Raw genomic sequence first — 12,540 nt, forward strand, 5'->3', positions numbered from 1 at the left:
TGCCCCACCTAGTTAGGACTGTAGTCTTTTGTCCACTTGTTATCAGTCAGTTTTTTGCTGCCCTTTGTGTGTGTGTGTGTGTGTGTGTGTGTGTGTTACAAGTCTTATTTTGCACTCCCTGATGATGTATTTATAACCAAGATGAAATACTGGAAAAAATAAATTATTATTATTATTATTCGTGACGCCTCCAAGGAGTCCAAAGACTCATCGCAGGAGGATACCTATTGTACAACTCTCCGTCTCGAGCCGATTTGTCTGTATGCAGGACGAAAAACCTGAGTTTCTGGGAGAAAAAAAACCCTGCTACCTCCGTATGAGATCGGCTAATTCACTTTCGATTGTAAAAGTCCATATAAAGATTCCTCCCGTCATGACGAGAATCGAACTTAGGCCTTTTCCAATTGAAGGGCGCTACGTACCATTCTTCCAATTGCACTACAGAGGCGCTTCTATTTTTAATTCTTTCCTAGTGCTGTTTCACTCCATTAAACTTTTATCATGGGCCTTATCAGTCACCTGTTTCAAATTCCCATTAATATAATACTTGGACTGCAGTGTCTTCAGCTGAAAATGCATAACCTTATACCTTTTATTATTATTATTCTTGTTATTATTATACGGTATCTCCATGGAATTTGGAAACTCATCGTGGGAGACCCAAACTAACTGTTATATACACAAAACCTATCATACCTCTCCTTGAATTCATTCACCAGCAGGGAACTCGCAACCCATTCCACTCATTCACTGCTCTTCATGCAAAAAATCTGGTCTGCACATCCCGACTAACCACACTCTTGCACAACTTCCATGGATGGTCCCCTAGTTCTGGAGAGAACATGGAGAAAGTGCAGAGGCAAATAATGAAGACTCTCTCAGGACTGTGGAATATCAAGTATGATGAGAGTTTGAGGGAATGTGGTCTTCAAAGTTTGGCATATAGGAGGAATTGGGATGATATGATTGAGATGTATAAGCTGATGAGAGGTGCCTACCAAACAGATATAGGAGAATTATTGCATATGATAAAAGGCCTCATTAAAACTGTAATGTAATGTATTGTTTTTTGGTCACTTCTTAAAAAATCCTCATTTTCTGGCATTATCCTAGCAGATTATTATTATTATTTTTTTTATTATTATTTCCCAAGACTTCATGGAGTCAAAGACTCATCTGGGAGGTTCTTTTATCACACACACACACACACACATCATCATACCGTGTCTTAAACACACTCAAACTCCTTGCCGACACTACACTCTCAGGCAAGGCATTCCAATCATTCACAACTCTGCACGAAAAAAAACTGCCTCTCACTCCCTTACTCACACCCTCTTTATACAGTTTCCAGGGATGACCTCTGGTTCTCCCCTGATCTCCCACTATTCTCTGTAGAACTTCTCCACCATTGATCTTATAACAACCCCTTACCGACTTGTAGGTCTCTATCATATCTCCCGTCTTCCTTCTCTCCACCAGACTCTGTAAATCACATCTTCTCAATCTTTCCTCATACTCAACATTCCAGAGGTCAGATAAACTTTTAGTGAGGAAATCTTTAATAGTAAAAGTGTGTTTCTGTGCAGCCATAACCCTTCAGAAAATAATGACAGGACCTTCAAAATTTGGCAGCATTATTGGAAGTTTTGAGGCACCTTGAGGAAATGCCTTTAATCTTAGTGATACAATTTTTTTATTAATTTTATAATTTATTTTCTTTCTTTATTTATTTTATATATATGTATATATATATATATTGAATCTCTGCACTATCTTCTGGTAAATTTCACTGAACAATGCCAGGTTCATGGTAGTTGAAAATAAAATGTCCTGATTTTGAGTGTAAAAATTGTAATTTTGTCTTTGCAGTATCTATCCATTATTGAATTTTTACATATTTATTTATGTAAAATTTTTGAATAAAATTAAAAACACATAAAGAAAATAAATAAAATGTTTATGATTCTAGTGATAAAGTAGTATATTTGCTTTTTAAAAAATCAAAGTACTTTTATTCTCTTATAGGTCCTTCAAAATATGAAGGTGAGTTCTTCATTTGTATAATATCTTATATTGTGGAATGTAAATGATAATTTGTCAAACAATGACATTATAGAAGTCATATAATTAAAAATATGGGAAATATTTTTCTCATTTAATATTTTAGCTAAGTAAGTTATTTATTTTGATCTTCAGCAGAGTTAATTCCCTACCTATCCCTTTCCCTTATCCTCTAGTGTTTCTTGGAGGTTCATGCAATCCCACTACTTGGAGGACAGATCTTGCTATTCCTACACTAAAGAATATGGGAATTTCGTATTATAATCCAGTAGGTACATAACCCTATTATATTCTTATTGATACAACATATTGTTTACATATTTTCAAATCTATGAATGCAGTGCTATTATAATATGAAAATAATTAACTGCACCTCTTTGCATATCTTTCATATATGCAGATAAATCAATATTAACACTGATCTTCTATTACTATTAATTACCTTGCATTTTCATATTGGATTCAGGTTATTGTTGTATGTTTTTCATTGAGAAATAAATTATGCTTGACAAGAAATTATATTCTTATTTTCATCTTTATTTTACCCAATCGTGAGTAAACAAAAGTTTGTATGTGAAATATCTTCATGACTAATCTTGTAGATAGAGACTGTTGACTTCACATTAATTTCTATATCCAGGTGCATTTTTCCTGTAAATGGAAATATGAATTTTGCCATTTAGTTCCCAATATTTCCAGTGGTTTAGCTCACACTGATGAGATATCAATAAATCATCGAAACTGATATTGGTAGCGACGCTCCTCTAGAAATATTTTGAAATATCTTGAATTGTGATATATTCAAATGAGAGTATAATTTCTTGTGGAGTATAATTATATCACATTATTATTTAATTTTATGCTTTTTTTTTTTCCATAAAATTACAGCTTTCCTCCTAATGTAGCATATTAATTCAGTGCTTGAAGTAGGGAAAATAATTAGGATGTTCATGGGAAATGAGGAGAATTGTGCCTACAAAATCAACAAATTGATACTTTGATACAGTGTGAAATCAAGGTACAGTTGGGTCTCCTTTTATGCGGTAGATACGTTTCACAGAAAACAGCATTTAAAAAATCGCACAAAAAAGACCTAACTTATGTTGAAAAATTAGGGATACGTTCCATACTTTTTTAAAACTGCATAAAACCAAAGCAATGAATTAAAATAAACCTAAAATCGCATAAAAAAGTTTATAAAAATTCAGAAATATAAGAATGCCTAAGTTTATTTTAAAGCTTTATTCATTTAATTTTATTGAAAAGTGATATTTTTTTTTTACATTTTGTCATCAGAATTATCGTCACTATTGTTGGTTCTGTCTTTCATCCAATCTTATATTTGCTAGCTGTTGTTTGACTCCACTTTCAAACATAAAGAAAATTTTTATTATACTGCGCCACTCTATGTTTGAAATCACACAATTTTTGTGAAGGAATCGAGCACCAATTAGTACTACAGCTATAAGAACTTACTACAGGCCAAAATTGTCTTACTTATATATAGGGTTTCCTGCAAGATTCGTATTTTAATGAGCGGTGCAATGAAACTGAAATTAGGCAAGCATAAGAATCAAGTTAAACAAGATATTTAATTCTCTCACAAAATTATTCTTACATAAGAAACAAGAACTCTGTTAAGATCAATACAATTAGAAAACAATTTATGCCTTCTATAAAGAAATTAGATTCTGCTAGAACTTATGTATGAGGCTTTCACAATTCTCATCCATTATGATTTCAACTTAGTTTCACTTTAATCATGCTACCGGCCAAGACGTCAAGGTTATCATGGATGTGAAGTGCATATTAAAATTGCAATACCATTGATATTACATTAAAATATATGATGGATACGAAGCGTATGAGGATGTATTTGATCCATAATGGCCGGTAAGGTGGTTAAACAACATCCATATTCAGCAAAACATTTAAAAGTTAATTCTTTTTAGTCTCAGAGAAATATTCATAAACTACAATTTATCAAGCACTTAACTGGCAACTTCAATATCTATCAGAGGATTAAAATAGTTCTTAAAAGGTTGAGTCTTAAATATACATATGCATTGTTAGATAACACATTCAAACACAAACTATTTCTTTAATGAAGTTTCTCACATTTTGTTTCACAAGGAAATGTATTATAATATCACTCAATCAAGCTGGACTAGCTTGATTGAGTGATAGCAACACAAAATTTTACCATGTTCTTCGGACACAAGCATCACTATCACATGTTAGTTATAGAATGGATATTCTTACCGGTATGATGATCATAGCTTGCACATTATGGCACTCGATAATCTTCCACTTTAGACAACATTCTTGCTCGTAATAACTTGTCTTACGATAAATCTCAATCATATTATTATCCATTCATTCAGGTAAATTCCTTTACGAGGTGATAGGAAACTATAAATAGTTATGAGTTCGAAGTAAGATTCATTAAAATCAGAACAAGCTTCCAAATCTTTGTTGCGACGTTCGATCTCAGGTTAGGTCACATCTCACTACCTATCTACACTCACTCCATTTTCCTTCTGGTTCCTTCTTCCTCTATCTCATAAATCCTCTCTCTTTTCCCTGCCCAAACCACAAAATTATCATGGGATCGTTGTACAGTTCTCAGTGCTAAGGCACACACTATCATGAAATAACTTACTTTTCTGACAGCAGCCAATCAAATCACATTAGCAGAGTCCGTTAGAAATACTTTCACTTTCCGTAACAACAAATAAAATGCATATATTACAGTTCACTTAGGATACATTTACAAGTTATATTAATAATTTATACAAGATAAAATGACTAAAAAAAAATTACAATTATTATTTCAATGAACAATTAACAGTAAGTGTTTAAATTACAATTTATTTATTGAAAATTTATTTTTCACTTGGTCAGACTATAATAAATTTAGTTTAATCCTTTATCCAAGTGTGTGCAAACAAAGTTTGCGCCTGAAAGTATCTCAGGACTGGGGTAAAGTAGTACAACACCGGGCAACTCCTTGCAAAGGTGGAGCAAGCTACCAACTTCAGTGGGGCCTGGCTCCCACTGAAGAGACCTCAATAAAAAAAGATCGAAACTAGTCTGGGTAGTGGCCCTTCCCTTAATGCATGACATTATATATATCCGCAAGGAGATGTGTTTTGGCATTATGGGAGATACTGAGATAGGAGTGTTGGTATCTTGCTCCACCTTTGCAAGGAGTTGCCCAGTGTTATACTACTTTACCCCAGTCCTGAAGATACTTTCAGGTGCAAACTTTGTTTGCACACACTTGGATAAAGGATTAAACTAAATTTATTACAATTTATTTAGGAGCAAACTTAGCTCAGGAAATGCAATTCATGTTAAATCATGGATGAAGTATTAATAAATCATAAAATTCTTCATTCACAATTTAACACTATTACACAATATTCAGCAACGTTTGCGAACTGGTGCAAAATCACTTTCATCACCACAAGAGATAGTCACCGCATCAGATCTGTATGGTAAAGGCAATGGTACTTCACAAACAGAATTAGCTTTACCCTCGTTCTGTGCTGAATTTTTTCTTCTGACAATGTAATCAGTGATTATACTTTGTGATGATGATTTTACTAATTTTTTATACAGCTCGTGATATCGAGACATACAGTTGTTCAGCTCACATTGGAATATAAAGGGTCGTTCAGAATTTGTGTCATTAACAAGAAAATGATTTTCTAATTTATTGCACAGTTCAAGACCTTCACGAATTATATTTGTAGTGAGGGGGACAGGTTTTTCTTCTCCTTGACTATCCTTTTCTGGATCTTCGATGATATTTAAAGTTAATCGATATCCTATAATATCATCATCACGTAAGGCCTTATCCACAAGCAATTCGTCTACATCATTCTGGCTAAATGTATCAAAACCTTCTCCACCAATTTCCTGTGCCAAAGTAATGATTTCAGCTGATAATGTAGATGTTTGCATGGTTGTGCTGTTTGCAACACATCCAGGCCAAGCTGCTTTACAGCAGGCATTTAAAGTTTGTGGTCTTATTTCAGCAATAGCAGATGCAACATGATTTAAGCAGTCCAGAATAGAAAATTTTTTTCAAACGTCAGTTACTGTTAGTGATTCATTTTCTAGTTTATCCAATATACATAGGCTGTTCAATAAGTAATAAGACTATATTTATACAGAAAACAGATTACCTTTAATAGTCATCATTTACATGGTCTTTTTCGAAGTAAAGCATTTGTCCCAACGTTGCGTCCACTTCTTAAACACATGTGAAAGTCCGTTTTTTGAGAGTTCTTTCAAAACCGCCTCCGCAGCTTTTACACATGCTTTGTTGCTTTCGAAATGGCAGCCTCTTAGTGGTTTCTTGAGCTGAGGAAACAGCCAGAAATCGCATGGTGCGAGATCAGGACTGTATGGAGGGTGTGGTAGGATATCTGTGTTGTTCTGCAAAACGTCCACTACACAACCAGCAATATGTGGCCTTGCATTACTGCAGTGCAATAAGAAGCCATTCTTCAGCAACGGACGCTTCCTTTTGACGTGCTTGATGATAATTGCTGCTGTGTTGATCATTGTCTCTGTGATGGACGTTGAAGGGTCTTCCCTCACGTTCAAGATTTTCCACATTTTGCTTTCCTTCCTTAAAAGTTTTATGCCAGCAAAAAACACTTGCCCCGATTTTTGCAAATGCACACAAAATTTAATATTCGCATAACACTGTTCTAAGGACGCTTCCATTACGACAACTGGTCGCGACTCGTAGGCACGCCGAAACAAGCTTGCGTTTAGTCACGTGACACTCTGGCACATCAGCCCGTATACACCATCTATCAACCTCTTTTGTTAATACAGACAGCAACATTTCTTTATTCCACAGAAATTAATATTGTGATGAGTGGTTTCGCAGTAAAATTAGTCTTATTATTTATTGAACAGCCCACGTAAATTGAAATGTGTGCTTAACATAATATTTTTTAAAAGTAGCAATTATGCCTTGATCTAATGGATGAATAATGCTTGTTGTATTGGGTGGAAAAAACACTACCTGCCATTTGGATGTTCTGCAGATGACTTGGTGCATTGTCAGTAATTAATAAAACTTTAAAATCGAGAGCTTTTTGCTTCATATATGTTTCCACTTCTGGTACAAAGCAATTATTGAACCATTCAGTAAATACAGCAGTTGTTACACAGGCTTTTGTATTAGCCATCCAATGTACCGGTAGCTGTTTTAGATCTTTGCGTTTTAGAGCACGTGGTCTTAGAGATCGATTTACTAGGAGGAGTTTCAACATTCGATCTCCTGATGCATTGCTACAAAGTAGCAACGCCACTCAATCTTTGCTTGCTTTAAACCCACTTGCTTTTTTCTCAGACTTTGTGATGCAAGTTTGACTAGGCATTTTCTTCCAAAACAATCCTGTTTCATCAGCGTTAAACACTTGATTGGGACAATATCCACCATCTTCAATAATTTTGACTAACTTCTCTTGAAAATTTTTGGCTGCTGCTTCATCTGCTCCTGTAACCTCACCTGTGATCTTCATGTAATGAAGTGCATTTTTTTTTTTTTAAACCCAGTTAACCATCCTTTGCTAGCCGAAAATTCTTTGTCAGCCTGAGAAGCAGAAGTAGATGGCTCCAATTGCTTCATCTGTTCATAAAACCGAAGAATGTTTTGTTTAATTAAATAACCACTTATAGGAATTCTTCTTTGTGTTAATTCTTCAATCCAAATTACGAGCGCTCGTTCCGTTTTTTCTAATAAAGCATCTCTTGAGTACAATGATAATTTGGCACTTAGTTTTGTGTCAGAAATGACAGATTTTCTTATTGCGACTTCATTCTTTTTAATTGCTCTTATAGTAGATTCGTTTAAATTAAAATGTTTACCAATCGCCGTAGATCCCTATCCTTTTGCTAAGCGATCTAAAATTACAATTTTCATTTCCAAAGAAATTGCTTTTCTTTGGTACTTTTTTTTTTTCTCTATTGGGGCAAATTAAATCTTTAAAATAAAAATTAGCAAAATTTAGACTTTTGATAATGAAAATATGAATGCTTTCTCACATGCAAAATTAAACTTCACGGACACTCACTGCTTACATGTTACTCACGTTATGCCAGAATGTGCGGCAACGCGCTGTTCATTAAGTTTTGAAGTTATGCACCGCATAAAAAAGATTTGCATAAAAAGAGACCCGAGTGTATGTCTTATTATCTTACGAGTTATCCTGAAACTTCCAGGATGCTATAAGTCCTAGAAAAGGTAGAAGGATAGCTTGAGCCTTACAAAAAATATAACTGGAATAGCATCCTGTCACTTCCTGTCTTAGTTTCAGCACTGTCTTTAATGCATGACCTATGGAACTAGGATATTCAAAACAAAATGTTAGTATAGGAAACATTTTTTTTTTTTATTATTATTATCCCATGGTATTATTACACCAGATCATAGAGGTCAAGTTCATGTATTTTATACAGCACCTTTTTTGGATTGTTATAGAGTTCACATTTGGAAATATTCATACAGTTTAGCAAATGCATTGGTGATGCTTCCTTGATGTTACAGATTTTGCAGGTGGGGAAGACTTTTATGCATTGCTAAACTTGATTGGTCTTGTGTGGCCGGTCTTGAAGCGAGAGATCATGGTAGTCGCACTGCGATTAAACTTGGAGTTGATGGTAGCTCCTGGATTTTCTGCTGAGTACCAGTGGTGAGTCATGTCCTGAAGAAGTGTTCTTTTTATGTTTTCTTTTTGGGTGGTTTTAAAAAGATTGAAATCTGTGGTATCACTTGATATTGCAGCCATTTTTGCTACTTCATCTGCAGTTTTATTTCCCTTTAATCCCACATGGGATTGGATCCATTGGAAGATTATTTCGGAATCCTTATGTAGTTTGTTTATGTAAATAAAATAAAATTTTATTTATTTTATTTTGTTTAAATGAAATATCCTTGGATTGTCCAAATAAAATAGTCGACTATCCAGCATTTCCTCCAAATGAAGACAGGAAAAATATAGTTATCAACTCTGAATTAGGGAAACATGAGAAAAAAACCTAGAAAACCCTGAAATCTTGAGATCATTAGCCCTTTCAAAAATAATGGAATATGGACCTGACTCAATAAAGATCTACACAGATGGCTCTAAAAATCCAAATGGCAATTCTGGGAGTGGCGTACTCATCTATGGCACTGATAATATAGAACTAAAAACAACCAACAGTATTGGATGCAACGCATGCAGAATTAATAGCCATTAACACAGCACTGCAATATTTGGACAAACAAAACCTGAAGGAGTTTATATTTTTCACAGATTCCTTAACAGTCCTTCAAGCTATTAAGGACTGGCCATCAAGAAATACTTAGAGAAGTATAGGAAACATTTTTTAGGAGAATGAGCAATTATAATGGCTTAGCAGTCATAATTTGTTAATGATTTCAGTTACGAGGTACTAAGGAAAATGTGTCTGAAGGAATTCATGACGTTGTTGTGATGATTTTTGATCATGAAACCTTTAATACTGCAGCAAATTATCATTATGGGAAATTATCAATGTAGTAATGAATGTTCCCCTCAACAAACTCACTGTAATGATGTAAAAATAAATAAATAAAATAAATTACAAAAAACAGTGTGTGTGTATATATATATATTGTTTTTTGTAATTGATAAATTGTCATTGATAAAATTGGGAGTGGGGGGAATGCTTAGTCCACCCACTGTGCAAATGTACTATAGGTTCACTGATAATCTTTTGTGGGTGAGAACCATATAAAAAAATAATAATTAAAATATAAAAAAAAATCCAGTTTGTCAATATCTCCTGAAATCTTGCTTGTCCAAAGAGTTCAGCTTGATTGTATACAAAATTTCAGCTGCTAACACACATAGTATAAAGGTGTTTCTAGTAGAAAGACATATACATGGACTGTTTATAACTGTTATTTTTGAAGGAATTATAACGTATAATGAATATTAATTACAATGACTAACTAATACTTCTGATATTTTGGAAAAGTCAAATTGCCATCATCAGGGAACACAGAACAATGATATATGCATGCAGCCACTGCCATTGGGTAAATGATGCTGAAGAAAAGCAACCAAAGTTGGGCCTAGTGTCCTAAATGGCACTCATTAGTGGGCTACATTGAGTAGTCTTGGCCATTAGGCTGAAGATCTGGAAATGAGTGCTTCCCAAATTTGGAGCAGCTTCATGCACCCAAATTTGTTGAGATTTGGAAAGACCTGAGGGAGCTGTTGTAAGAGATAAAGGATAATAGTGTTGTAGGAAAAGTTGTTACCATGTTGCCCAGATATGACAACAGTGAGTTGAGAAGTAGAGCAGAGATCATGAATAGCAAGATGGCCAAGTTATGTGAGGCAAAAGGGGTTCAGTTTGTGAATCTGTGGAGTGAATTTGAAGGAAAGAAAGCTGGGATGGTTTAAAGTTGATGAATTGCATTTGATGAATGAGTTTGGGATTGGGCATTTAGAAAGACTGTTGTTTGCAGAGAAGGCACAGAATCAAGAAGTTAATGTTACTAAGGATTAAAGGATACTTGTGAAGCAGGATAGCACAGGTAACGTGTTGTATGATTGGAGGAAGATATGAGGTTGAAGAATGTGGTTGTGGTAGTACAAGGTGATGGAGTGCATAAAGGTGAGGATGAGACAGGTCTGTATGACAATCAGAGTCAGGATCAGGGAAACAGGAGTGGTCAGAGACTAAAGAGAGAGAGGTGTGATATAGAAGCTAGATGTTTGTATACAAATGTAAGTAGTGTTTGAAATAAGAGAGCTGTGTTTGTTGCATTGATCAGTATGTCAGCATGTCCAAAGATAATCAGTATAAACGAAACTTGGTTGCCTGAGTAATATCATGTTATGTAATATCATAAATCGAAATGGAAGGATATACAATTTTCCGGAAGGATAGGAGGGTGAAAAGAGGAGGAGGGGGGGTGCTGTTAATGACTGCAGAGGAATTGTGTCCACAAAGTGTGGATGTTTAATACTACATGTGCAGATTTCGAATTTGTGTTGTTCGAAGTTGAAATTAATATCTGATAGGATGCTGTTATAGGCCAGGGAATGTAGAGAATACTGAATATGAAATGTTTAGGCAAATTGATTGGGCATGTAAAAAGAAAATGATTCTGATAGGAGACTTTAATTACAGAAATACAGACTGGAAGGAGGAGGTAGCATATGAGAATAAGGAGAGTAACTTTGTTGAATTTCTGAAAGATAAATATCTTAAGCAGCATGTGACTGAAGCAACTAGAGGCTTTAGTGTTTGGATATTGATAACTTTACAAGATGTAGTTGTTAATGAGGTATTAACACTCCCACCAGTTGTTGAGAGTGATCACGAAGTACTTGTTTGAGAAATGGTGAAACAAGAAAAGGATGTATGTGGAATTATAAAGCAGGTGATTATGGGAAACTCTGTAGTCAACTGGCATCAATATGTTGGGTAGATGATGAGCTATACAGAAAAGATGTTTACAATGCATGGAAATTTATAAGGCAGTATCTGACACATGCAATGCATGACTGAATACCAAGGGTTAAGTGAGTAAATAGAGTAGAAGTGAAATGAATGAACAATGAAATCAAGCAAGCTGTGTTGGAAAAGAAGATGCTATGGAAGAGGTACTAGACAGTGGTGGCAATCAGATCCATCAAGAGTAAAAGTGCAGGGCAGGAAGGTGATAAGCATGGTAAAGAAAGAAAAGGTGCAATATAAGAGGAGATTGGATGGCCAGATCAAGGTTAATTGAAGGAATTCTTCTATATGGCAAGCAAGAGAAAGATTGTTTCATGTTGACACTGGTGGATAGTCATGGCAGTAGAGTGACCATTGCAAAGGATATAGTAGAAATATTGAATAAGCACTTTATCAGCATTGTCATACGGGTGTCAGTGATGCTGAGCAATATGTAGAAGGGAAGCAAGGATTAGTAGAACTGTAAGTGAAAGAATCAGAGGTGTGTCAGGTGTTGATTGGGTTAGATGTTAATAAGGCTGTAGGAATGGACGACATATCACCATGTATTTTTAAGAAATGTGCACAATAGTTAGCTATGCCCTTGACTTAGTTATTTGATGAACATCTTACAATGGGTAAGGTTCCTAAATGAAAAGAAGGGAAAGTAGTATACTCCACAAGCATGGTTTTAGGACAGAAGTTCCCAATTATAGACCAGTTTGTATAACTGCAGTTGCAGTCAAGGTGTTGGAGAGATTTGTTAGGAATAGAATACAAGATTGGGTTGATGTACATAGTATTCTTTATGATGGTCATCATGGATTTGTAAAGGAGAGCTTTTGTTTTAGCAATTTACTTGCATTTTATGATGAGGTAACAAGTATTAGATAATTGAGAGTCATATACAGTAATATATGGCCGAGTGGTTAGTGTCTGCTCTCCAGCCGAAAGGCCAGGTTCAAATCCTGC

The 12,540-nt window shown here is 34.9% G+C and overlaps 1 protein-coding gene across 3 annotated transcripts in view; it reads left to right on the forward strand.

Annotated features, from left to right (window-relative positions):
- LOC150092428 (uncharacterized) overlaps nt 1-12,540 on the forward strand; it is a 353,827-nt gene that overhangs the window by 175,596 nt on the left and 165,691 nt on the right. For all 3 annotated transcript variants that reach the window (XM_090414980.1, XM_090414981.1, XM_090414982.1), the window contains 2 exons: nt 2,029-2,046; nt 2,241-2,332. In XM_090414980.1, the coding sequence (XP_090271106.1) occupies nt 2,029-2,046; nt 2,241-2,332 (110 nt within the window). The remainder of the gene's footprint in view (nt 1-2,028; nt 2,047-2,240; nt 2,333-12,540) is intronic.

The sequence above is a fragment of the Typopeltis vanoorti genome, chromosome 26, assembly GCF_054136105.1.
Source record: "Typopeltis vanoorti isolate ZY-2024b chromosome 26, IOZ_Tvanoo_1.0, whole genome shotgun sequence".
Classification (NCBI taxonomy): Eukaryota; Metazoa; Arthropoda; class Arachnida; order Uropygi; family Thelyphonidae; genus Typopeltis; species Typopeltis vanoorti.